This window comes from Euwallacea similis, chromosome 8 (assembly GCF_039881205.1).
Source record: "Euwallacea similis isolate ESF13 chromosome 8, ESF131.1, whole genome shotgun sequence".
Classification (NCBI taxonomy): domain Eukaryota; kingdom Metazoa; phylum Arthropoda; class Insecta; order Coleoptera; family Curculionidae; genus Euwallacea; species Euwallacea similis.
The window spans coordinates 5,242,601-5,265,364 of record NC_089616.1 but is presented as its reverse complement, the minus strand read 5'-3'; the positions used below and the strand labels follow the sequence as shown (position 1 = coordinate 5,265,364).

The window sequence follows — 22,764 nt, the reverse complement described above, 5'->3', positions numbered from 1 at the left end:
AGACATGGATCAACACTGACCACATCAAATCTAAAGTATATGGTAGTCTCATCGTCCAGGCAAACATTTTTAGGACTTTTTACTGGATTAAAAATCCATCAGGTATATTCTCAAACCTTTTGAACCTTAGAGATTTTAATATTTTATGATTACAAACCATGATAAAGAGGATAATTTTTTTTTCTTAGGAAAGGGTAAAAGGCTAATCATATGCCACATTCGAAGAGAAGAAAGGTTTGTACCAGATGCACTATGGGCAATAGAATTTAAAAAATCCGGCGATTACCATAAAGCAATGTCAGGACAATCTTTTGAATATTGGTTTTCAAACATCTTACCGAAATTGGCAGATATGTAATTGTGTTATTGTGCTTGATAATCCACCTTATCATTTCAGAAAGTTGGAAAAATGTCTACCACTGCTTCTAGAAAAGATGGCATCACGAAATGGCTACAATCAAAAAAGATTTAATTCGATAGCGATATGTTCAAAATACAATTTCTTTCTCTTGTTAAATCACATGAAAAGTATTATGATAAATATGCAGTAGATGAAATGACTAAACAACAAAACAAAATAATCCTTTGTCTCCCTCCATGCCATTGTGAACTCAACCAGATTGAGTTAATTTGGGTCAAAATTAAACAGTATTTAGGTAAGAACTCCACATTTAAATTTAGAAACATGAAAATTCTTTTTGAAGAAGGAATATCGTTAATTTCCCCAGAAAATTAGAAAAGATGCGTGGAACATGTCCCCTAAAAAACTGAATTAAAAATGTGGCAATTAGACAACATCATTAAAACGCAAATAGAACTGGTTATGATTAGATCTGATGAAGATAATTCTTCAGGTCTCTCTGATTTAACCGAATGATCAGAAGAGTAACAAATTACAGAAAATCTCAAGCCGTTGATGCTGTTATCAAGCCGTACCCTATACAGGGTGTCTCTAAAAGGTCTTTACAACGCCCTACCATAGGTAGCTGAGATCAAAATAAAACGATTTAACCACATTTGCCTTAGTCCAAAAGTTGATAATAACCGAGCTACAGGGTGGCACACAGCAACAGGGGTTAATTTTATTCGTCGCATTAATTTTTGTGTGCGTGTAAATGGTGGGCATTTTAAACAGTTACTTAAGTAATTTTTTAATGTTATTTTTAATATTAAAACATATAAATTTAGAAAATTACATTCCTTTCCATTTACTTTACAAGCGTTTCTCTCGAAAATTATTGCAATTAGCGATTTGATTAAGGTACACCTTTTTGAAGCAAAAATACAGTGCAAATACGTTTTTTCATCCAAAACTAGTTTACCGTTAAAAACAAAAAAGTTTGAAGGACCTAAACAAGTACCTAATGTGTATACGTGGGGCCCTCTGCGATTTACCGAAATTTTGTTTGTAGATATGAATTCCTCATCCCGAAAAACCCCCTTGTAGAAAATTTCATGAGTTTTCCTCTTGCCTTTTAATAATTATGGCTAAAAATTAAATTTCACATTTCAGCTTTGCCACCCTGTAGCTCGATTATTATCAACTTTTGGACTAAGGCAAATGTGATTAAATCGTTTTATTTTGATCTCAACTACTTATGGTAGAGCGTTGTAAAGACCTTTTAGAGACACCCCGTATAGCCTGCAAATGTTACAATCTATTATAACAAAAACTTATTTTGCATTTATAATAAAATTTTGTTTTGAATTGAATTTAAGAAAATAAAATTTGATTAACAAACAGAAATATTTGTTAATCCCTAATACTAATTGAAATTTGTTTAAATAAATACCTTTTCACATATACGTAATTACAATATGTCAAATAATAATTTATGAAACTTTTTTTATTTAGAATACGCCCCTGCTCAATTCAGATGTTTACGTGCTTTTGTTTACATCAGGCGTAAATTAAATCTGAATAGACTATAGTATTTTTTTGTATTTATGTTTTCATATTGTTAAACTGTGCGTTTTAAAAAATGTTCCATCAAATAGGCTTGAAATTCTTTAACACTGAGTCCGTATGTCTTTGATATATTTTTTCACATAATCTCGAACATAAATAAATACACCTAACCTCACTTAAATAGGACTCTGTGTACCTTTATTATTAGTTGGGTTTTATTAGAAATAGTCTTTTTTAAGACTTCAAGACAAGGCGATACATTCACTTGTTGAGGAAGTGTTCTTAAAGATGTACTGGAATTATCATCCAATACTGGCCTCCTATTTTCAACAAGTTCTGGAGTTCGTTTTATTAATCTACCACTTCCCAATTTCTTTTGAACAGAGCAAGTTTCACGAAACAATTTCGCAGCTTAATTTAAATAGTCGGGAAATTGCGATCCCAGCACTGCAATGTTGGAAAATTTTTCACGAAACTCTTGAAGACAGAATTGAATTTTAAAGGCCAATTTTGCATTTATAAGCTGTTCATTTTGAAAAAAGACTCAACCATAACGATTTTTTGTTCAAATATAAACTCCATTTTTAGCACTCAGAAAACTTTAACTAACCAACATAGAAGTCCGTGGAGTCTTGAAGAAGACTATTTTTAATAAAATCCAACCAATAATAAAGGTTAACAGAGCCATATTTAAGTGAGGTTAGGTTTATTTATTTATGTTCAAGATTATGTAGAAGAACATATCAAAGACATACGAACTCGGTGGCAAATAATTCTAAAGCCTACTTGACCGAAATTTTTTTAAAACGCATAGTATGTAAATTAAATGATGCCTTACAAATAAAAATATTACTCATATATTATTGACATTAACCTTAGGTCCGCTACTATTTGTTACTTACTTTGATAAACTCCTCTAACGAAGTTATTATTGCATTTAGAACGTCCGATAAAAATTTGCTGATGGAGGACTTTGGAGTTTTAAACAAAAATTCCAAATATTTAAATTATCGCTTGTTGCTAGATACCGCAATATTAACATTAATTTCGTTTTTACTGAAATAGTTTCTCGCACATTTGTATCTTCGGAGATATCCGTTCCAACAACAATTGGCATTCATCTTCCGACATGCGAAGGAAGCTCTTAAGATAATCAGAGTATTGCCTTGTAGTTCTTTGGCAATGAACTGCGTAGCTCTGAATGTTTCGGTTTGCAATCCACTTCCTCACCCATCATCTGCGCTGTCTCGTGTTATTTTGAATCTTTCCAATAGTACCATGGTGTGATAATATTCTAAAATCTGGCACATCACAGTACTAGCTTCTAGTGCACTACTAGAGGAACCCATGTTCACGACCGGCCAAATTGACGACCCGTGGTTTGCGATTTGTAGATATTTTCTTACTTAACGGATGGTGATTTGATACTTTCGTGCCCCACGAATAATTCACGATCGTGGTGCGCTATCCGTGTCAAGATAGCTTTAGTTTGGCTACTTACGTTGAGGTGGGGCTACTAAGAATTTAGAGGTTCCTTTTCCGAAAAGACTTTTTTGACCTAGTGCTACATAGATGGCATCACGTCAAGAAATTTTCGATAAGGGGGTGAAAACGTATTGGATTTTGCCCCTCGAAATTTACCCAAGATTCTGACAGATTTACTGAGAGTTTTTACGAACGCCAGTAAAAATGTATTAAAAATGATTTCCAACTGAATAAATGAATTGATAATTTTGGAAATACCTACTGCTATTCCTCATCGATCCGAGATACAGTTTCTTTCAGATCAGTAACGGCTGTCAAACATTAAAGGTTAAAAGTAGGATGAGAGAGTGTTGATTTTCTTTTTGAAAGAAATTACATTATTCTGCATCGGAATTATTGTGTTAGTGAGAAATGGAAAATATTAAGGTTGAAGTAGAATATTGGTAATACAACTTTAGATCTGTAATTAACGTGTTACATAATAATTGTTTTAGCAACAAATGTGGCTATTTTTTAAAGTTTGAAGAACTAAAACAGCATATTACTGAACAGCATTCGGATATCGAAGTAGTAGGACGTGAGGGGCGACAAGGTATGTTGTAAACTAATCACTTTGCCACTCAACTATATCAATTGTAGGCGCATTCGAAGTAAAAATAAATAATTCGCTGGTTCACTCGAAATTACAAACTTTGGCATACCCTGATTATGCAGACTTGGTCTATTTAATTGGTGACGCCAAACTAGGGAAAGAAGTTAAAGGTCCTTGCAAACAACAGCCAATTACATCTTGCGTGGTTTCCTAAAGATGCAGGAAAGGAAATAAGCAATGATTTACAGTTAACAAAACACCTCTTAAATATTTGTAAGTGTTCTATTGTGATGTCGGAAATAAATATGCTAAAATTCCTTATTAAGAAATATTCATGAGAGTTAAGTATCAATACAAAAGCCGGACAAAAGAAACAATTAACGTCTTAACAAATTATTACACACACCACTACAGACAAAAACAGATGTAAAAATACACTTACATGTTTTTCCAAAGAGACTTGAGAAAATTTACACCAGTCTCAAATATATTATATATTATTCTTGTTATGTTTACACTAAAAGTTTCGTTCTTCTGACATCAAGTTGCAGCTAGTACCGATTAAATTCTGGACGTCACCTTTTCTGAACCTCTGACATCGATATATTACACATAAAATTGTCCAAAATCCCATCGGAACTAGTTTTCGTTTCATAATACAACCATTCGCTCGTCATACGTCTTATTACTATCATTTATATTCAGAACAGTCACCATCATGTCAACGGACAAAAACACCATAATTTCAAATATGGTACAAAATTGATCCTTTTAGTGTAGTTCATTCAAATGCGGAAAAAAGAGACCCAGTAACATTTTTATGGTGCTGTTCACGTTGAAATGCAGATAATTTGGTAAAACTCTTTATGTTTAAATCATCTCATCAAATAAATCATTTTTTTTACCAAATTCCCCATTTCCACGAACAACGAAACTTGTGATGTGTAGTTTAAATCTTAAATTTACTGTACAAAATGTGAGCTGCCTTTACCACCTAAATAACTTCTACATGCCCATTCACACATTATTTAACCGAGGTACCTATGGTGGGGGTTCCTAACGGAACCAGCAAATAATAAAAATTGCACACACGTCGTTTTTGAGTGCAACGTTTCGCTCTGATACATTTCAAACACCGAAACTGCGCGATTCCAGGAAGGTTTGGCGTCCGTCTTTGCTTCATTCGTCTGTACTGAAATCTATCAGATGTAATTCACTATCATTATAAATGCACTTCAATTTGTTGCGTCCTTTAATAACCGATTTAACTATAATGTATTTCGGATATTGTGAGCCTCACATCGGAACCGGGAAGGAAAATCTCACGAACGTGATGTAACCTGAAAAATTGCCACGTCGCGTTAGCAGTTTGTTTTTGCTGGCAACGTCACACTTGTTGGAAATTACTGGATGTTGAATCTGATTCTTCAAAATTACAAATTAAAACGTCATGATAAAAAAAACATACTAATGAGTAAAAAACATGAAATGGCAACATTGCACCCACCATTTGTTTTTAAAAATGAACGTTTAACTTGCCAGATATGTGCGAACTTTTAGATAGACAGCGCTTCCAGATCTAACAAGATGTTTCCTTCATTTTCTGTCCATTAATCTTCAGATATTCACTTTGAAGCAAAATGGCGGACAAACAGGAGAGAAGCATCGACTGTTTTTTGCTTTAAAATGACGATTTTAATGATCAAAATTGATCATTCCAATGGTGTCAATATCAAAACATCTATATAACTATTGAAGATGTGAAAATTTATGAAAATTTGATAAAGCACATTGACGTTCATTTGATTGGTGAAAACAGCTCCCTCTCGGGACAAATTCAAGACCCACAATACCGCTGGGAATCCGACTGTTCCCCCGCTTCATCACCACTCTCAAAATGTCCTTTGCATATCACTATCAACGTTTCGATTTTTTGCTGAGATCCTGTGGCCCCTGCGGGCCTAACCCCATTCCGTAGCCGAAGTAGAACCTTGCCAGTTCCTGCTGCAACTGCTGGTGTAGCTGCAGCCAGTGCATGTAGGCCCGCGACAAGCCAGTGGTGACTTCCGGCTCCGTTTCATTTTTGGGTTCGGCGCTCGGACTCGACGTTGGTCCGGGCACGTCGGACTCCGACGGTTCATCGGTCGCCTTGGACGCGGCTGCTTCGCTGCTGTTTGGGACGTCGTTTTTTGTGTCGAAGCTGCCACCCGGTTTGGGCGTGCCCGTTCTTTGTCATCACTGGCTCACCGCGGGCGACTTTTTGTCCTGCGCGGAATCACCTCCTTGAGGAGTCGAACTGCCCGGCGGTGCTCCCGATGGACCTCGGTCGCTGGGACCCGAGTTTCCGCCACCTAAAAGACCGTAGTCTTTGTTCAGACTCGAGAGGAAAAACAACGAAAATAAAAACAGACGAAGAGGGGATATAATGGGCGATGGAAAAAAATCGCAAAGGATTCGTCAGGCTCTCGGGCAACTCACCCCAAGAATTGGATCCCTGCATTGGGGAGTCGGCGCCGTGGAAACCGGCACCGGCATGGTTGTCGTGGTCTAGAGAATTGGCTGCGTCATACTGGGTGTTTTCGAGCCGCGTGATTAGCCTCTCGTCTTCGTCGCCGAACTCGCCGCCCATGAGTGAAGGTTCACCCACCACCATCACGTCCTAAAGATCGAATTGTTACTATAAAGTCAAACCCAGTAAAATGAGATCAGTTCATAGACGCATCACGGTATTTCAGAGTTGGCTAAATTTTTCAGACTCGTGGAAACACGGTCTTAGCTATTTCAATTGAAGAGCAAATTCCAATAAATTCTGTCAACATAAAGCTTATTTTTAGAGTTTTAGTTGAAAATAAAAAATATTAAGCTTAATTTTCGTATCTTCGCCATTTCTTCATTACATACCCCAAAACGTAAGCATGCTCGTTTTACAGCATTGAAAAATGAGAAACGTAGACGTTAAGCAATGTTGACTGAAGGATAATGGTAATTTATTTAAAACATGCTTCTATTTCTATTAATTTTGGTGCGCTATGACTGCGCCTTCTTCATTTCTTTATTACACACACTAACACTATAAATGGCGATAGTGCGAAAAAGACTACTCTAACACTACTAAATATGCCATTTTTTCTGTTATTTTTAAACCGCGAGGAATCTTGCATCTTTACCATTCCTTAATTGCACATGACGACAATAAGTACACCTGCTTGTAACAGTGGGCATTAAAGACATATGGAAGCCAAGCGGCCGCAATGCTCATGACACTTGAAAATGTTGCCAGATTTACTAGTAGACTGAGATATTTAACTCTGTGTGTGTTAAATGAATCGAAATTCCCATTAACCCTTTTGATAATTTTTCTACTTAAATTTTATACTGACCTGCGACGCTAAGGAAAAATTTGGCCCGGGAGACCGCTTTTTGTTGGGAACCGGTGCTGTGTTGTTGGCCGCCCCGCCTGAATTCGAACCTTTCCGTTTCCGCCTCTTGTTCGCCGGCCTCTGCGATTCTGGACGACCAAATTATCGAAATAACATAATTAGGATGCTGTCATTGTCGCCACTGTAGGCAATTGACCGGTCATTCGCACAATTAGAATCAAAATCAGCAAAGAAACGGTCAAAAATACCTTGAAATCTTAAACTAAAACTACTCACTACTATTCGTGCTTTTATCATCAAGATTTCTTCAGGATTCTTTTCATTTTTGCAATACATTTAAAACACTTACAGTTTCGCAGACAAAACCCACAACAACAACAACTTCCCTCTGCTTTTTGCGTGTGAGCATTTCAAATGGACTTGAAAGAAAACCATTAATTAAAAAAATCGACTCTTTCGCACATTCACACAACCATTCGGCGACTCTCAATGGATACAAAGTAGAGCAAAAATGAACAATCCTATAGTGCAAAGTAAAAGAGGTACCTCTCGTACCAGGCGGGGCGATGATGCGTTGCCACTTCTGAAAAAGCGTCGTTTTCAGACAGTCCCGCGGACTGAGGGCGTACGCCTTGTTCCTCGACATTAATTCCTGCATTGGTTCTAATATCACACACAGCTGGAAATCGATGCGTTAAAAGGCGATTGTGAAATAATATCTCACAGCAGATTTTCTTACCCTTAAATAATTAAGTGTAGAATTCGTAATGCCCTGTCTGGTGATGTTTTTGCTCAGCTGCTCCAGCATTCCTGGGTCTTGCTGGGCGTGCATCCCGACCACGGAGCGGGGTACCAGCTCGCGGTGCGTTCGCACCGCGAAATGCCACGACTTTATCCGCATCAAGTCGTCGAACGTGAATTCTAAGACTAAGCGGCCTTCGGTACACACCTGAAAATTTCTTCCAGATACCACAAACTCCTGTTGGGAGTGTTCTAACGGAGAAGAAAAGAAAACCGAATGCAGACCATCTTCTAATAATTCTGAATTAATTTTCTTCCCGGTTTGAACAAAGCTCGAAACATCTGAAAAAGTAGCTTTACCTTAGTAAATAGCGGTTTACCATGGTGCGTGACCATAGTGCACTGATCACAGTCTAACGAAATAGTTGTGTTGTGGAAGGACTCTTTTGGATGCTTCATATTATAATACAGTTCAGTCACTCCACCTTCGAATATACTCCTAAAATACCTTGGTATCAACGTTCTCCCGATAGCTGGAAAACAAAACAATCGATTAAACACTCATTGAAATGGTTAATTAACAGATAGAATAATTATTTTTCCATCAACTGCGTCGTAAAAGAACAAAATAGTTATTTATATAATAAGAATGTAATGAGCTATAAGATGAATCGTCCATAGATGGGTGAGTCGAATAAAATTTCATTATATACAGGGTGTCCCAGATAAGGATGAACAGCATGGGGATCTCGGAAACGGTAATAGATACAAAATGGTTTAAATTGGGAAAAAGTTAGGCAATTTAAAGCAAATTAATAATCTGTTTTTATATCGACGAAATTCCGAATGGTTACGAAGATATCCGGAAAAAAACGAATTTGGCGGTTTTCGTTTTTTGCAAATAACTCTTATACGGTTATAGTTAGAGGAATAAAAGTTTTACATTATTAAAGCACTTTTTTGAGAACTGTTTAGCAGTGTTGCCAGTTTTCTTGTTACATCCTTACTTTCGGAGAAAAATGAGTAAACTTTTGATTTTCATATGGGCGTGATATCAATTATTTATATTTTCAAAATCGTCATAAAATTCCCTTTTCAGCCATGCATTACATTTAATATTTTTCTCAGAAACTCTATGAGTTATAGCCATTAAAGCATTTTTTGATAAGCATACCTATGCCTGGAAAATAATGGTGGTTTATTTGAACATTTGTTATAATTTGAGATTTTGATTCGATCCAAGTTTAGCCGCATTGTTGTTATTAAATACATAATTTGAAACAATTATTTTTTTAATTTTAGGGTGATACCAGTAATATATTTATACTTTTAAATAATGTTGACGTTTCCACAGCATTCATTTATTTAATGTGCACCATTACTATAAGTCAAAATCATGGCCTACTTATCAAAAAATGCTTTAATGGCTATAACTCATAGAGTTTCTGAGAAAAATATTAAATGTAATGCATGGCTGAAAAGGGAATTTTATGACGATTTTGAAAATATAAATAATTGATATCACGCCCATATGAAAATCAAAAGTTTACTCATTTTTCTCCGAAAGTAAGGATGTAACAAGAAAACTGGCAACACTGCTAAACAGTTCTCAAAAAAGTGCTTTAATAATGTAAAACTTTTATTCCTCTAACTATAACCGTATAAGAGTTATTTGCAAAAAACGAAAACCGCCAAATTCGTTTTTTTCCGGATATCTTCGTAACCATTCGGAATTTCGTCGATATAAAAACAGATTATTAATTTGCTTTAAATTGCCTAACTTTTTCCCAATTTAAACCATTTTGTATCTATTACCGTTTCCGAGATCCCCATGCTGTTCATCCTTATCTGGGACACCCTGTATAGTATATATACCGACTGTCTCATAAAAAAACGGGCAAAGCTAATGTTCCGTTATTTATGAACAGAAATTTAGGAACTAAAAATCAAATAAAATAATATTGTTGAAACTACTAAATAACGCCAAAGTTGATTTTTTTTAAGTCAATTTCTGCTTCAGATATCAACTTCAGAACTTTAAATAGAACTCCGTATTTTTTAAAAATATTTTTTGATAAAAAGCTTTTTGCTGAATTGGTTGATTTCTGACAAGTTAATGTTAAAACAATTTTTAACTGAAAAAAAAATTAAAAATTGAATATGTTACAGTATGTGTTCGAAATAGATGATATTATTATCATCATCAATACGGCCGATCAAAAGTCTTGCAATGGTTTTTTCAGCTGTTCGAAAGAGCCGTAAGAGAGTAAAAAGTAGTAAGTTGTGTTCTAAATGTTTAAAATTATTACGCTTAGGTACTTTTCTATTAGGAAAACGGGTTGAATAAAGACATATTGGTTTTACGGAGTTTTTATCGCTTTGAAAATATGCTTCAAGCGTATCTAAATTTACTATTCATTTTTAAATATTTTCAACTGAAATTGACGCTTGATTATTGTATATTAATACAAATAAATAATCTGTACTGTTTTGTAAATAAAAATAACAACATCCATTTTGAACACTTATTGCGACATATTCAAATTTTTCAACTTTTTTCAGTTAAAATTTTTTCTAACATTAACTTGTCATACATCATCAAATTGAGAAAAATATTTTGCATCAATGTTTTAAAGAATCTGTAGTTCTATTTAAAATTCTGAAGTTGACGCATGAAGTAGAAGTTAAGTTTTAAATAATCAACTTTGACGCTATTTTAGTAGTCTGAACAATATTATTTTATTTGATTCTTAGTTTAGTCTGTTTATAAATAACTGAATTATAGCTTCGCTCGTTTTTCATGAGATAGCCGACATATCACCATTTAATTAATAATATAAAAAAATGCAATAAATCACCCGTTAGCAAAAATTACGTCTATTAATATTCATTCATTAATCTCCATGATGAAGACCACCGGGAAAACCCATTGAGCGTCGTTGAAAACGTCTGGAGAAAACTCGATTTTAAAGTTCAGAACTTCTAAGATTCTTAAATGCTGTACACGGTAAAATGCGTTTTTTATTTATATGAGAGCCTAAATTACGTTCATAAACCATTTTAATTGAAAACTTATCCATTTCTTCACCGCAAAAAGAAAATTGGCTAACTTCACTTTCTGCGTAAAGTTCTTTTTTAGTGCCGATTTTTAATGTTTCCTCTTTATTCTTCTTCGTTCTAAATTTTAAAATCGGGCAAATCTAACTTACAAAATCAATTTTGGGTAGTATAAGGGAAATACTTACTGTATCGCTTAGGACCGTCCTCTAGACAAAACGCTAAAGTCAAAGAAGCGTCGTCCTCGAAGAATTCCGTGGCGAACGCATCCCACCACAGGTTATCACTATCCTGCAAAAGAAAAATACAATAATCTCCATCCAAAGCTCAACTTAACAACCGTGTACCTCCGCCCGTTGCTGTAATCTCTTATTTAGCTCATATATTCGATAATCCGGCTGCCCAAAGTAGGGAGTGTGGCGCCTTGGAACCGGCAACGACCTGAAAAAAAAACCATGAAAAAATATGGAAAAAACACGGATCTCACAACAATCTTCAAAAAGTTCCATCACCTTCCTAGAATTACGGAAAAGCAAAACTTGACCAAGGTCTAGGTCTGGAAAGTTACTAAGTGCGGAAAGGGCGATATCTAGGACCGGTTGTTGTCTTGATTTATGCTCCCCGTAATTACATACAAGAGGATATGCCAAGTTCGGCGCATAGGAAAGGTGATTTATGGGTTAGATATGCAGGAGTCGAAGATTTAGGAGCCTGTTGTCGAGCTTCCACGTTGTGTCAGTTAGCGCGATTTGAATAATTATTAGCGCACTGAAAGGTAATTCAAACAGTAACACAAACCATAGACATACCAGGCTTTCTGGTTAAATTTTTAGCGACTTCGCCAACTCACTACAGCATCAGTTACGAATTCCAGCTTAAAACACAAAAACAATAAAAAAATCCATATTCAGGTCGGTATAAACGCTTATTGTAGTTATGGAACCTGTGCTCTGGAAAGCCTCAAATAAATCAAACGTTAAAATTGAAAATGCGGCAACATCGCGATTAGACTTCGTCAGCCATTTTGTTAATTTTTTTCAGTTTCTCCAGGGTCTGGAAATTTGTGTGTTGTTTTTTTTCTGCGATTTTTTAATGTAAAACTCTAGAAGGGCTGGATGCAGCATTGTTTCAAGCTACGGCCCTCCCTTCTGACAAATAAGAAAGCTTCTACAGTGGCAAAATTGGGGCAAATAACGCCACCACGACCTTTTACGTCTTAGTGCAGTGGCGTTTGATGCATCTCTGGCGACAAAATGACGTAATGAGGACATTAATATATGGCAGCAATCCGACCAAAAAATAGGACTGAGTTTTGAGAAATGCCGGCAATAATTATTGGCAACGATCTTGATTGTGTTATGAATTTCATGTGTGAAAGGGGATTAACATATCGAATTAGGTAAGAAAAACGGCAAAATTGCAGTTAGAGAGTCAGGTATATATATTTTTTAATTTCTCCTCCATTGCGTAAGCTACCTACATTAAGTACCACGATTAAACGTTTTTGACAAATAAACCTAGTAGTAATAAAAAAATTAAATATCAGTTCCCATTTCAGGAGTTGCAGAGGATCCATTCCATATCCCGTCATGTGTGGGAAAATATTACGTGGTACTCCAAGGTACCATCCGCCATCTATCTCGTCCTCCATTACTGACCCTATTTAATTAGAATATTATTGAAATTGGCTCAATCGGCAAATCAACCGTTTTAAATCCAGAACTGACTCCACTCCACACTTATCAATCTGCTTACACCTTAAATCACGTCAGTGTGCATTTGTACACACACACATCCAGCTTCAGTTGATTATTAATCCTAATGAGACCGCCTGCCGCAGAGCAGAACACAACCGTATGACGATAAATTGTTTCGAAGCCCGATGATGTATGTAAGAGCGGTTAAGAGTTATCATCCCAATGGGGATTTATTCAATTAACCGTTCGTTTTAATTGAATGAATAGTTAGCGGAATAAATCATTTCGCTAGGCGGCCATTCATCATTAACTGCGATAAAATTCGGTTTGTCGCCATCTGGGCGATTGTCTTATGACGATCTTAAATCTTTGGTCGATAGTCGAATCCTCGTTAACGATGATTTATATAGCGCACGGTGATTCTAGATGGTTTATGTAGTACGGATGGTGTCGATTCCAAATTTGTTTATTATACGGCGACACCTCAGTGGAAATTTATTCGCGATGACGAACACTTCATCGCATATTTTTTTAATGTTCCAAGTAAATAACTGCGGGGAAGTTTTTGAAATCAAACCGTTTCAATTCGACACCATATGGAATGAGCCGCTCATTCCAGCATGAGTGCTCATTAGGATAACATAATTATTATTACATTTTTTATCGAAAATCAACACGATAGACCCGATGAAATGCAACCTTACTCGAAAAATACAACAAATTGAACACCTGTTCCTAACCTGTAGTACGGATTTCCGAAGGGGGAGCAATAGAAGGGGTCCCCGTGTACATGGGGCGGCATCCCGCCGGGTCCGCAGGGAGACCCCACTGGTAACCGGGGATGATGGTGGGGACCCGCCGGGCCCGGTGTCCCCACCAGGGATTGGGCCCCGTTGCAAATCGTGACTTCACTCGCTCTTTATGTTCTTATCGCACTTTGATACTTTCGAGCCTCAAAACTTTCCTTCAAACTCGCTGAAAAACATCGCGCGTTCGGAGCCGGAGGTTCAGGGAGCGTCGCGACGGACCTGCCGTCGTGTCGGGTCGCGTACTAAATCGTAAATCGAAATCGGTCTGTCATATCCACGTGAACAACCGGCCGGCCTATATCCCTTATTGAACAACGTTGCGCGTGTTCCAGGAAGGACACTCCTCCTGGATACGCCGAGAACGCAGCCTGGACGAGCACTTGTAGATCCAGATATAATTCGGGAAGATGACGACTTGGGGGGATAATTAGGTCAAAGGGGTTCAAAAGAAATCCCCCCTTCCTTCTGCGCTAGCTATAAATAATGTTTCATGTTTGCTGGATCGGAGTAACTAATTGTTCTATATAAATTACAAAATTGACTGATTCTTGCCGAGGGGGAAAAAGCAAATGTTCCCATTAAAGCAAAAAAAAAATCAGAAGACAACACACAATTCAACACGATTCATGTCAAGTCCAAATGCATAACTCACTTTTGTTCAATTGGGCGTAATTTCTTATCAAAAACATAAATAATTTGTCAACACTGTATATCCAAATGAAGAAATTTTGAGGTTAAATCGCGCACGTTGTTGTTATATATGTGACAACTATGGCATAACTGTCTGACATTTGGCAAACAACATAAAATCGCAGAAATGCCATTGGAGCAATTGACGTTTGACATTGCTTACAGTGCCACCCCTAAAAAAAATCGGGGTCACTGTTTGGATTTTGTCAAGATGCACAATGCTTCATCATTGTAAGACCCCAAAAACTTCGAAACCAAAGGATATCAAACATGTCCCTGAATTTTTTTTTTTGTAATATATCAATAACCTGAATTTATCAAATTTTGTCCCATGGATTTAGTAATTTCATTCTTAAGCCTTTTGGTCTATACATACTCGAGTTAGATTGTCATCTTTCAACACCAGAAAACACTCAAAAATAGAGATTAACTCGATATAACCACAAAAATTTCATTCAAAAACAATCGAAAAAAAACACGTTTGAAGCAAAAATAAAATTCTATTTCCGCCGTCGCAATAACAATACTCCACAATGCAACTGCCAGGAGATATGATGCAAATAGGCAACGAAGATATTACATACAACGAAATATCGGAATGGCATTAAAAATAACCCGCTTTGTGGGAGTAAATAGTTTAAAATAGAAATGAAGTTTACATGGGATGGATTTTATCGCTCTAGGCATTTCTGAATGGTAAACAATGAGCACAAGACATTGGAAAAATGACTCGTTATTTTCCCCAGAAGAAAATTATTCAAAAATACGCCCAAAAGCAATAAATCATTCCAGAGAGCTTAATCAATAACGTAATGCACGGCAGTATCGATTTTCTCCGGTATAATAGCCACACGCACAGCGATATATGGAACATGAAAATCTCTGCCAGTCTGTCCAAAATTTGCGGAGAATTCATAAAATAATAATCCTGCAAGACCTGCCAGTCTACATTGAAATAATGAATAAGCTTCTTCAATCTTCATGGGTTGACTGTACCGGCGGGAAGAGCCCCGAGGCAGCGGACGAAGAATGAAGCGTAAAGAAGCCCGTTCTAGACCGGTTTCATCCTCCCGGTTTATTTTTCGTGTTGTTTGGCATCTCGAGAGACTACTTCATGTATTTCAAGAAACATTGTTATAGACGGACATTCTTGGGGAGCCAATCATTAATAACAACAACCTTCCTTTTAACAATTTTTAACGGTAAAAGAAACACATAGGTCGGTAAAAACGTACATGATGGAAATAACCATTATTTGCTCATGCAGAAATTTTTACAGACTGAGTAACGGATGTAAATAACGGTGGTTCGGAGCAAAAATAAGAAAGCCCGGCATTTCGCCTAGCAAATGTAAGTCACCGTGGTACCGTATACATAAATCTAATAATGGCAGGCGACTTTAATGAGCAGATTGGGGTTGTAGTGATAATAATTCTACAGTTCAAACAGTGAACGCATCATATTGCACTTAGAAGACAGAGAAGTAACCTAACCTCAATGTCATGTCAAAGATCATGAATCGTAACTGTCAAATTTGTGTACAAAGAATTTTTTGACTAATCAACGTTAAACACTTGTCTTAGAATACTTGAATACGAATTTTTCTTATAAAATTTTGATAACCAAACCGACGAAAGTACTGTGGCTACCACCAGATGCGACTTTTTTTTTAATTTCACATTAATTATAAGTACCCATAAACGATAACATATAGAGTAACGCTCGATGCAAAAATATAACATAAAATACAATTCGAAGCTGTTACTTGTTATTGACATTCACTGATTTGTTTATATTTCACAGCGCCCTCATCGGCAGTTAAATTTTCCAAATACAACCGCAAACGAATTAACACCTATTTAAGAGTTATTCAATCTACAAGGGAACCCCCGGAGGGTTTTGTTTACCACACGGAACGCGCAAAAAATAAATTATAACTGTAATGCCATGTTCGGAGGCGCGCGGGGCCCCATAAAAGGCTTAATGAAGCGATTAAGTGCACTGCGGGCGTGATTCGAATTATCGCCTCTTTTACAAGGCATCACGACTTCCGAATAATCTGATAAACTATTTTTCGTTTTGACATTTTAATTGGTCACCAACGACCGACCAACTATAAAACGCCTGTAGGAAATTTGTAAATTATGGTGATGCTTTTCTTTCGCTGTCAAAGAGCTGGAACAGAAGGTAAAATTTTACGGCAAGCAATGGCGATATTCAGTTTTCCTAAATTTCATAATAAACCTCGATTCACATTAAAATATCACCTTGCTGGCTGCAATTCATGACTGGCGGGCATGAAACCAGAGTCAGGTTGAAAAAACAAAGTTATCGACCGTTCTAGCAAGTGGTCACCAATCTTCAAAGAAGGCACCGTTGTCAACGCTTCGAATCATTTCCTTTGTGAGGCATTTAACTGATTTTGCCCCGGCTATTGGGAATGTTTGTGCGAGCGGCAACACCGCTACGTTCCATGTCCTAGAACTTTACCGGACTGACGACATGGTGGCCGCAGATTTTGAGAGATATTTCTCGTGGTCAGCGGCGAACGCGCTATGTTTTTATTTCTATCTGCCCACAAATAATTTCGAGCCACGTTACAAATGACTCTGCGGGAAACCGGATTGTCTACCGATTTTGGCGGCTTGCCCTCCACCCACCAAACGAAACTTCTCCCAACAGTTCAGATTCCATAAATTAATACTTGCAGACATTAAGACAATTTATGTTGCAAAAATTCTCAAACAATCAAATCAAAAATGTTTCATTTTAGAGAGAATGAAGTCTTCCAAAGCAACAAGTCTAAATTAACACGACTATCTTCATTACGTCATCCAGTTAGAACTAATCAAAGCTACTGTCACGATTTGACAACCACTTAAGGTAGCGACTACTTAATATACAGAGCAGTAACATAAATGATGGCAACATTGTCTTTTAATGACTATTTTGAGCTTTCAAAACGTATGCTTTTCCATCCATTTAAAGGGTTAACAATCCCATGGAAAACGACATGGACTTCAATTAATAATTATGAGCTTGAAGAAAAAGCATTTAACACTATTCACTGTGTTAATTAAGACAGGTAAAAGCCGAATTGAATTAAAATCCAGTCGCGAGTACATTAATAAAAGAAAATTGGGTCGTTTCCATTTAGATAGCCATGGGAGACGGTTCCATTCATTCATGGAGTGGCGAACGTGCACGCACGCCGGATTACAATAATGTGTAATAAAATGCAGCCAATTAGGTTGTTTGCCATTTTGTCGCCCTTACTAATGCCCGGTAATTTGGCGAGACACGACAATGTTTCTTTATATGCCCGTTTTTATCTCTGTTCACTCCGCAGAATCGTAAACGACTCACTCGACTGGTACAATGGATTGAAGAGAGTCCCTGATTTATTCGAAAACAATAATTTGGCTTGGAATAGTCTGGGATAGAGGGAATCAGCTCCAAAAGAAAAAAAACCTAACACAAAACTTTATTGCCTATCCAAAATAGCACCAAGGGTACAAGAAATCTAGAACATCAACTCAAAGTCAAATTGGCTTCTTCGAAAGGGCGCTTCATTTCCAAGAAGCGTCATTTTCGTTTCTCAAAAAAATGACGACCATTTTACGATTAAACATCACCTAGTGGCACATAAAAAAAAGAAATTTGACGACTCTTGTCAAATGTCAACGTGATGATAGGAAATAGTCTCTGACATTAAAACCGTTAACACAATCACGTGGGTGTTACAAGACTACTGATTGGTCTAACGACAGAATCCAAAATTTATGATTTCTGTAATCGTTCAAAATTAATCATTTCCCACTAAAACATATTTGAGGAGCTCAAGTATAAATATTTAACGGACGACATTTCCGTATTTGGAAGTCGTCGGCGGGGTTGCCTACCCTCCTCTGCTTACACCCCCGAATCCGAGCTGAGCGAAGCGCTTTGCGCCACGCTTTCCAGTCCTGGCCCGGCAATACGAGGTCGGCGTTGCCGGCTCCACGTGTCTATAATACAGTCGCCGCGTCGGGGACTTGTACAAGCACCGCGCTCGAAACGAAAGCAACGTTGCCACACTACACGAATTACCCTGGTAAATTATTTACTTTACAACAACTACCAGAAACTGCTGAGAATAACCAACAGAAATATTCGACGCTAATAAAGAACAGGATACATTTAGATTCAATTTGATTGTTGCCTAAGTAAATCGAGAGCAAATAAGGAATTTGTTCAAACGCTTATTCCATATAAAAATTTTAATTTTTGGTGCATGACAGTTGCGAAAAAGCGAAAGTTTTGCAGCGCAAATATTGTTAATTGCAAAATTTTGGTACGGATAAATTTAGATCTGCATATTGAATTAGAGGGGAACATGGCAACGGTGCGGAGCGGTGCTGCAGGAAAAAGCGAGAGCTCCAGCAGCAATGGAGAGATCGCACTTTAAGTTTTACATCGTTGTTTTTACAAGGGACGTTCGAAACATCATTCCAATCCAACCTATGTACGACTAAGATCCACGGCAACCTCAAACGCAAATTTTTGTCGAAGTGAATGTCGGAATTACTCGCCTTCGCAAGTTTATATTTTACCCATCAAACATTGCATTAACTTTTACAAGTTCCCAAAAAAAATTGGGCGTTCGTATGATGACAAATGAGAAGATAAATTTCATAATTTGATAATAACGTTGATACTACAAAGGCTATTGTGTTACCAACAGATATTCTTAGACTTTGCAATAATTCCTTGAAATACATTTAGGTCCGACTAATAGAATTTTTGAAACGATCCCCGTATACACCGAGAAGAACCCAGACCTAGGACTTTAGAGTGCGTTAGCACTTCGTCACAGTTGCTCTTTATGGGGCCCCGACGCGCCGTTTTGAGTGTAGACGGCAGGGGGATGGTTACGGCCCGACGGGGCGCCAGTGGCTACAGAACCGGCGGTGCGGGGTTCGGGCGGATTAAACGCGACGATGCCGATTTGCTGCATGAAATCCTGAAACGGCGACATTTTCGTCTAGTTTGGTTAGTTAACTGCCGAAGGATTTAACAACAATTTACAGCACGATAATAATAATTGCTTTGAGCGATAAATACTGACCTCGAAACGAGGTATCCCAACTTTTTTTCCTTTGGTTATTATTATCAACAATGTATGTAATAACCTTTTTTTTTTCGTTGAACGAATCGAGGTTGCTGATAGATTTCATTTCACTGAATGAACCACGGAATGAACGCTACTTTACATATTATTATTACAGAAAACGCCACAGGCGAAAATACACCGACGTAAACATTTACTTTACGTGTTACATGGCGGAACAAAACAAATAAAAAACAGGGGCAAAATTGGCAACCATGCAGTATATACCACCCCCCTCTCGCACCTCTAGGCTACACATAAAAAAAAGTCCCTTTGCCCCACGCCCCCCTCCCAAAACCTTTTATATAGAGAAATTCTCTAGGAAAATTTCTATTAGCATTCTCAATAAAAATATCATTATTATGCAATTTTTGTCCATGAAATGAAACAAAAAAAAACAGTATAAAACATCAAAACAATATAAATGGCACCCTAAAAAGGTAAATTTTTACGAAAATATGTATATGGCAAGCCTACCTTTTTCAGGGAAAGGATCAATTGATATATTCGGCAACGCCGGACGCAACCATCCACGTGGTTAGAGATAATAATGCCGGCTGCGACGTTGTCACATCTCTTATTGAGCATTTTTTCAAATACGCCACTCGTTTTCCTCTTTACAGACATTTTTTCTATGCGAGATTTCCAACTTGCTTCGTCACAAAACTCATTTTCACAGAAATTGCTTCATTTTATAAATAATTAAATACCAGGTAGCCCAAGAAACATGCATTGCTAATTTCCATCTTCAAGTAATTCCTGTATCACCCTGTGCATATTGAAAAATCAAACTCACCCTTGTTCGACTGGTATGGGTCCGCCCATGCCTCGGCCCATCATCCCGTGGCCTGGCTCCATAGGTCCCGACATCGGATGTCCCGGTCCCGGACCAAATGGCGATCCCGGCGGCATGCCGAACCCACCGGGTCCCGGGCCGAAACTATGGAAATGGGGGTTACCCCCAGGACCCACGAAGGGGGGTCCCGAGGAACCCGGTCGCCCGAATGGGGGTGGTCCTCCCGAGGGGGAGCCAAACGGTCCTCCAGGACCAGGTCCGTTGTAGGGCGGCCCTCCACTATTTGGGGGCGGAGGAAAACCTGTGGAAAGTTATACTGAATTGAAAGCGTTCGCTAGATAATTTTATACTCGTATGTATACTGTATTGTGGTTATTATCTCTGAATTGACCATATTCGAGATACTAAAGCGAACTGGACAGTATTTGCGAGGACTGGCAAAACTCAAAAGCGGTAAAGCTGACTTTAATACAAGCATTTGGATTTTTTACCCATGATTTTCACTTTAAGGGTCTAGTTGAGGCCTCATATGGCCAAAACAAGTGGACACATTTGAGGGCAAAATTACGAGCTGCCAAGGCGGTAAATAACGGAATGGTCAACTCTAATATTGGGGGTACACCAACGAACATTTTCAAGCACTACATGTCACCCTTTTTAGGCAAAAAGCACGTTTTTAATTATGACAATTGAAGGCACGATGCTATTACTTATATTTAAACAAAAAACAAAACTGACAAGTGACAAACGTGAAACATTTAGTTCATCAAAATGCCATAATGCCATATGATTAGAAGGCAAATGGACCTTGCCAAGTTTTCATCTTTGTTGCACACATAGAGAAACACCATTAATAAAACAAAGATACCTATATAAAGCCGGCCATTTTTGGACCTTGTTAGAGAAATATTACTTAATTTTTTCGGAAATTAACATTGTTGATTATTATAACTTACCACCTGCATTTTGAGGTTGTCCGGGGGGTCCGGGAGTGGAGCTACCGGAGGGCGCAGGCGAGGCTGTATATTGAGGGGTGGAGGCACCTGGGGGCGGCCCGCCGCCCTGATACGAAGCTGCGTTTGCCGCCGCCGGGGATCCGGCTCCTGCGGGCGGCCCTGCCTGGAATTGTTGAGCCTGGAACCCAGCCGGAGGACCCGTACCGAAGGCGACGGCGCCCCCCGCGAACCCCTGGGGTTCCGGTCCGGGAGGCGGACCCTTCCAGGGCGCGGCGGGGTCCTCCAGGGTGACTGGCAGCGTGCTGGAGGTGGCAGTCACGCGATGTCTAGGGCCTGTTATAAAAATAACGTTTTTTGTATCTCCATTCAAAGATGAGCAAACAGAAAAATTAGTCAAAACTAATGAAGAACAAATCCCACTAAGGTTCAGCATCATAGTATCAGCAAGTTCCATTAAGTTTGAACAATATTTTACACTTTAAGGGCCAATAGATCAATGCCCTGACAAGTATAATGCCCTGACAAGAGAATAGTATCCATGGAAATGTTGATATAAAAATAAGGTATTGGTCTTGTTTGTGCTTTTCATGGAAATTATGTTCCAAGTAAAGTTACCAGTACATTGATTTTATTCCTTGGCCAGTGAAGGAACTATGATTTTAGATTTCTCCTCATGTTCTTTATATGTATTTTAAGGCAATATAAAAAAGATGACAAATAATTTTTGGGTTAATTATCGTTCAAACAGTTTTATAGTTAAAACACGAATCTACCAACACAATATAGACTAACTTTTCATAAGTCTGTTCCCTATTTATTAAAATGTTCTTGTGTATTCCAATATGTTTTTTTTTGTTACAGCAACGAAAAGTAAGTGTTCTGTTATGTTGGATCACTACTGTACAAATGTGAAACAATCATAAACCATTAAATATCAGAATCTTCGAAATTTTGAATAAAATTATTTGTCCTAATATTAAGTCACTCTTCTTTTACCTATAATAGTAAAAGCTGCAAAGCATTCATTAATATTATATGTCTTACATTCATTTCACTTCCCATAGGACAACAGTGGGCAACAGAAATATAGATAACAATAACAACACACTTGAGACTAATCATTTGGAATATAATTCCTGAATAAACTTGAACTGAGAATTTTATGCCATGTTGCAGGAGCATAATGAACAGACCATCCTCACCTGGTGATCTGCATGGCTGAAAAGACAGAATTATCATTTTCAGTCCAGATTGTCTTAGGACTCTTTTGAAGGCTTCTCAGCCTCCCTTACTGGGTTACTTCTAGTGACCTTGATGACGCGGCTTCTATTCCCTCCTCAGAATCAAACTGCTTGAGAAATGTCAGTTTGCTAGAAATTCTAACATTTCTTTCTGATGGAACAACCTGAACTAAGCCAAACAACTATAGATGTAGCAGACTTTCTTCATAAATTAACATACAGAATTATTTAAATTTGCTGATTATTATTGACATCTCAAAAA

The 22,764-nt window shown here is 37.7% G+C and overlaps 3 protein-coding genes across 6 annotated transcripts in view; 2 read left to right on the top strand and 1 right to left on the bottom strand.

The window, feature by feature from the left end:
* The window catches only part of eRF1 (eukaryotic release factor 1), a 114,172-nt gene extending 107,216 nt beyond the window's left edge, over positions 1 to 6,956 (top strand). The window contains exon 7 of the mRNA XM_066392436.1: positions 6,947 to 6,956. The gene's annotated coding sequence lies outside the window, so the exon portion shown is untranslated. The remainder of the gene's footprint in view (positions 1 to 6,946) is intronic.
* LOC136410345 (migration and invasion enhancer 1) lies at positions 3,690 to 4,315 on the top strand. Its single transcript, XM_066392470.1, has 3 exons — positions 3,690 to 3,837; positions 3,889 to 3,986; positions 4,034 to 4,315. Exons 1-3 carry the CDS (start codon positions 3,806 to 3,808, stop codon positions 4,198 to 4,200), a joined length of 297 nt encoding a protein of 98 aa, XP_066248567.1. The 5' UTR covers positions 3,690 to 3,805; the 3' UTR covers positions 4,201 to 4,315.
* Chi (LIM domain-binding protein 2 Chi) lies at positions 4,250 to 20,553 on the bottom strand. Of its 4 annotated transcripts, none has more exons than XM_066392443.1 (9): positions 20,306 to 20,553; positions 11,512 to 11,605; positions 11,353 to 11,455; positions 8,468 to 8,640; positions 8,106 to 8,315; positions 7,913 to 8,045; positions 7,367 to 7,494; positions 6,465 to 6,645; positions 4,250 to 6,337 (listed from the first exon to the last, which is right to left on the bottom strand). In XM_066392443.1, exons 1-9 carry the CDS (start codon positions 20,419 to 20,421, stop codon positions 6,222 to 6,224), a joined length of 1,254 nt encoding a protein of 417 aa, XP_066248540.1. In that variant the 5' UTR covers positions 20,422 to 20,553; the 3' UTR covers positions 4,250 to 6,221. The 4 variants fall into 4 exon arrangements, with proteins under 4 accessions (XP_066248540.1, XP_066248539.1, XP_066248542.1 ...); XM_066392442.1 differs by having other exon boundaries at positions 7,367 to 7,504; positions 7,914 to 8,045; XM_066392445.1 differs by having other exon boundaries at positions 7,922 to 8,045.
* Positions 20,554 to 22,764: the final 2,211 nt, after the last annotated feature.

Excerpts from the sequence above, each read along its gene's own strand:
- LOC136410345 (XM_066392470.1), top strand. The coding sequence starts at position 3,806 with ATGGAAAATATTAAGGTTGAAGTAGAATATTG. Across the intron at positions 3,838-3,888 it reads AAGGTTGAAGTAGAATATTG|CAACAAATGTGGCTATTTTT; the intron begins GTAATACAACTT and ends TAATTGTTTTAG. Across the intron at positions 3,987-4,033 it reads AGGACGTGAGGGGCGACAAG|GCGCATTCGAAGTAAAAATA; the intron begins GTATGTTGTAAA and ends TATCAATTGTAG.
- Chi (XM_066392442.1), bottom strand. The coding sequence starts at position 20,421 with ATGCCGCCGGGATCGCCATTTGGTCCGGGACCGGGACATCCGATGTCG. Across the intron at positions 8,641-11,352 it reads GGACGGTCCTAAGCGATACA|CTATCGGGAGAACGTTGATA; the intron begins GTAAGTATTTCC and ends TTTGTTTTCCAG. Across the intron at positions 7,505-7,913 it reads TCGCCCCGCCTGGTACGAGA|GGTCGTCCAGAATCGCAGAG; the intron begins GGTACCTCTTTT and ends TTTCGATAATTT.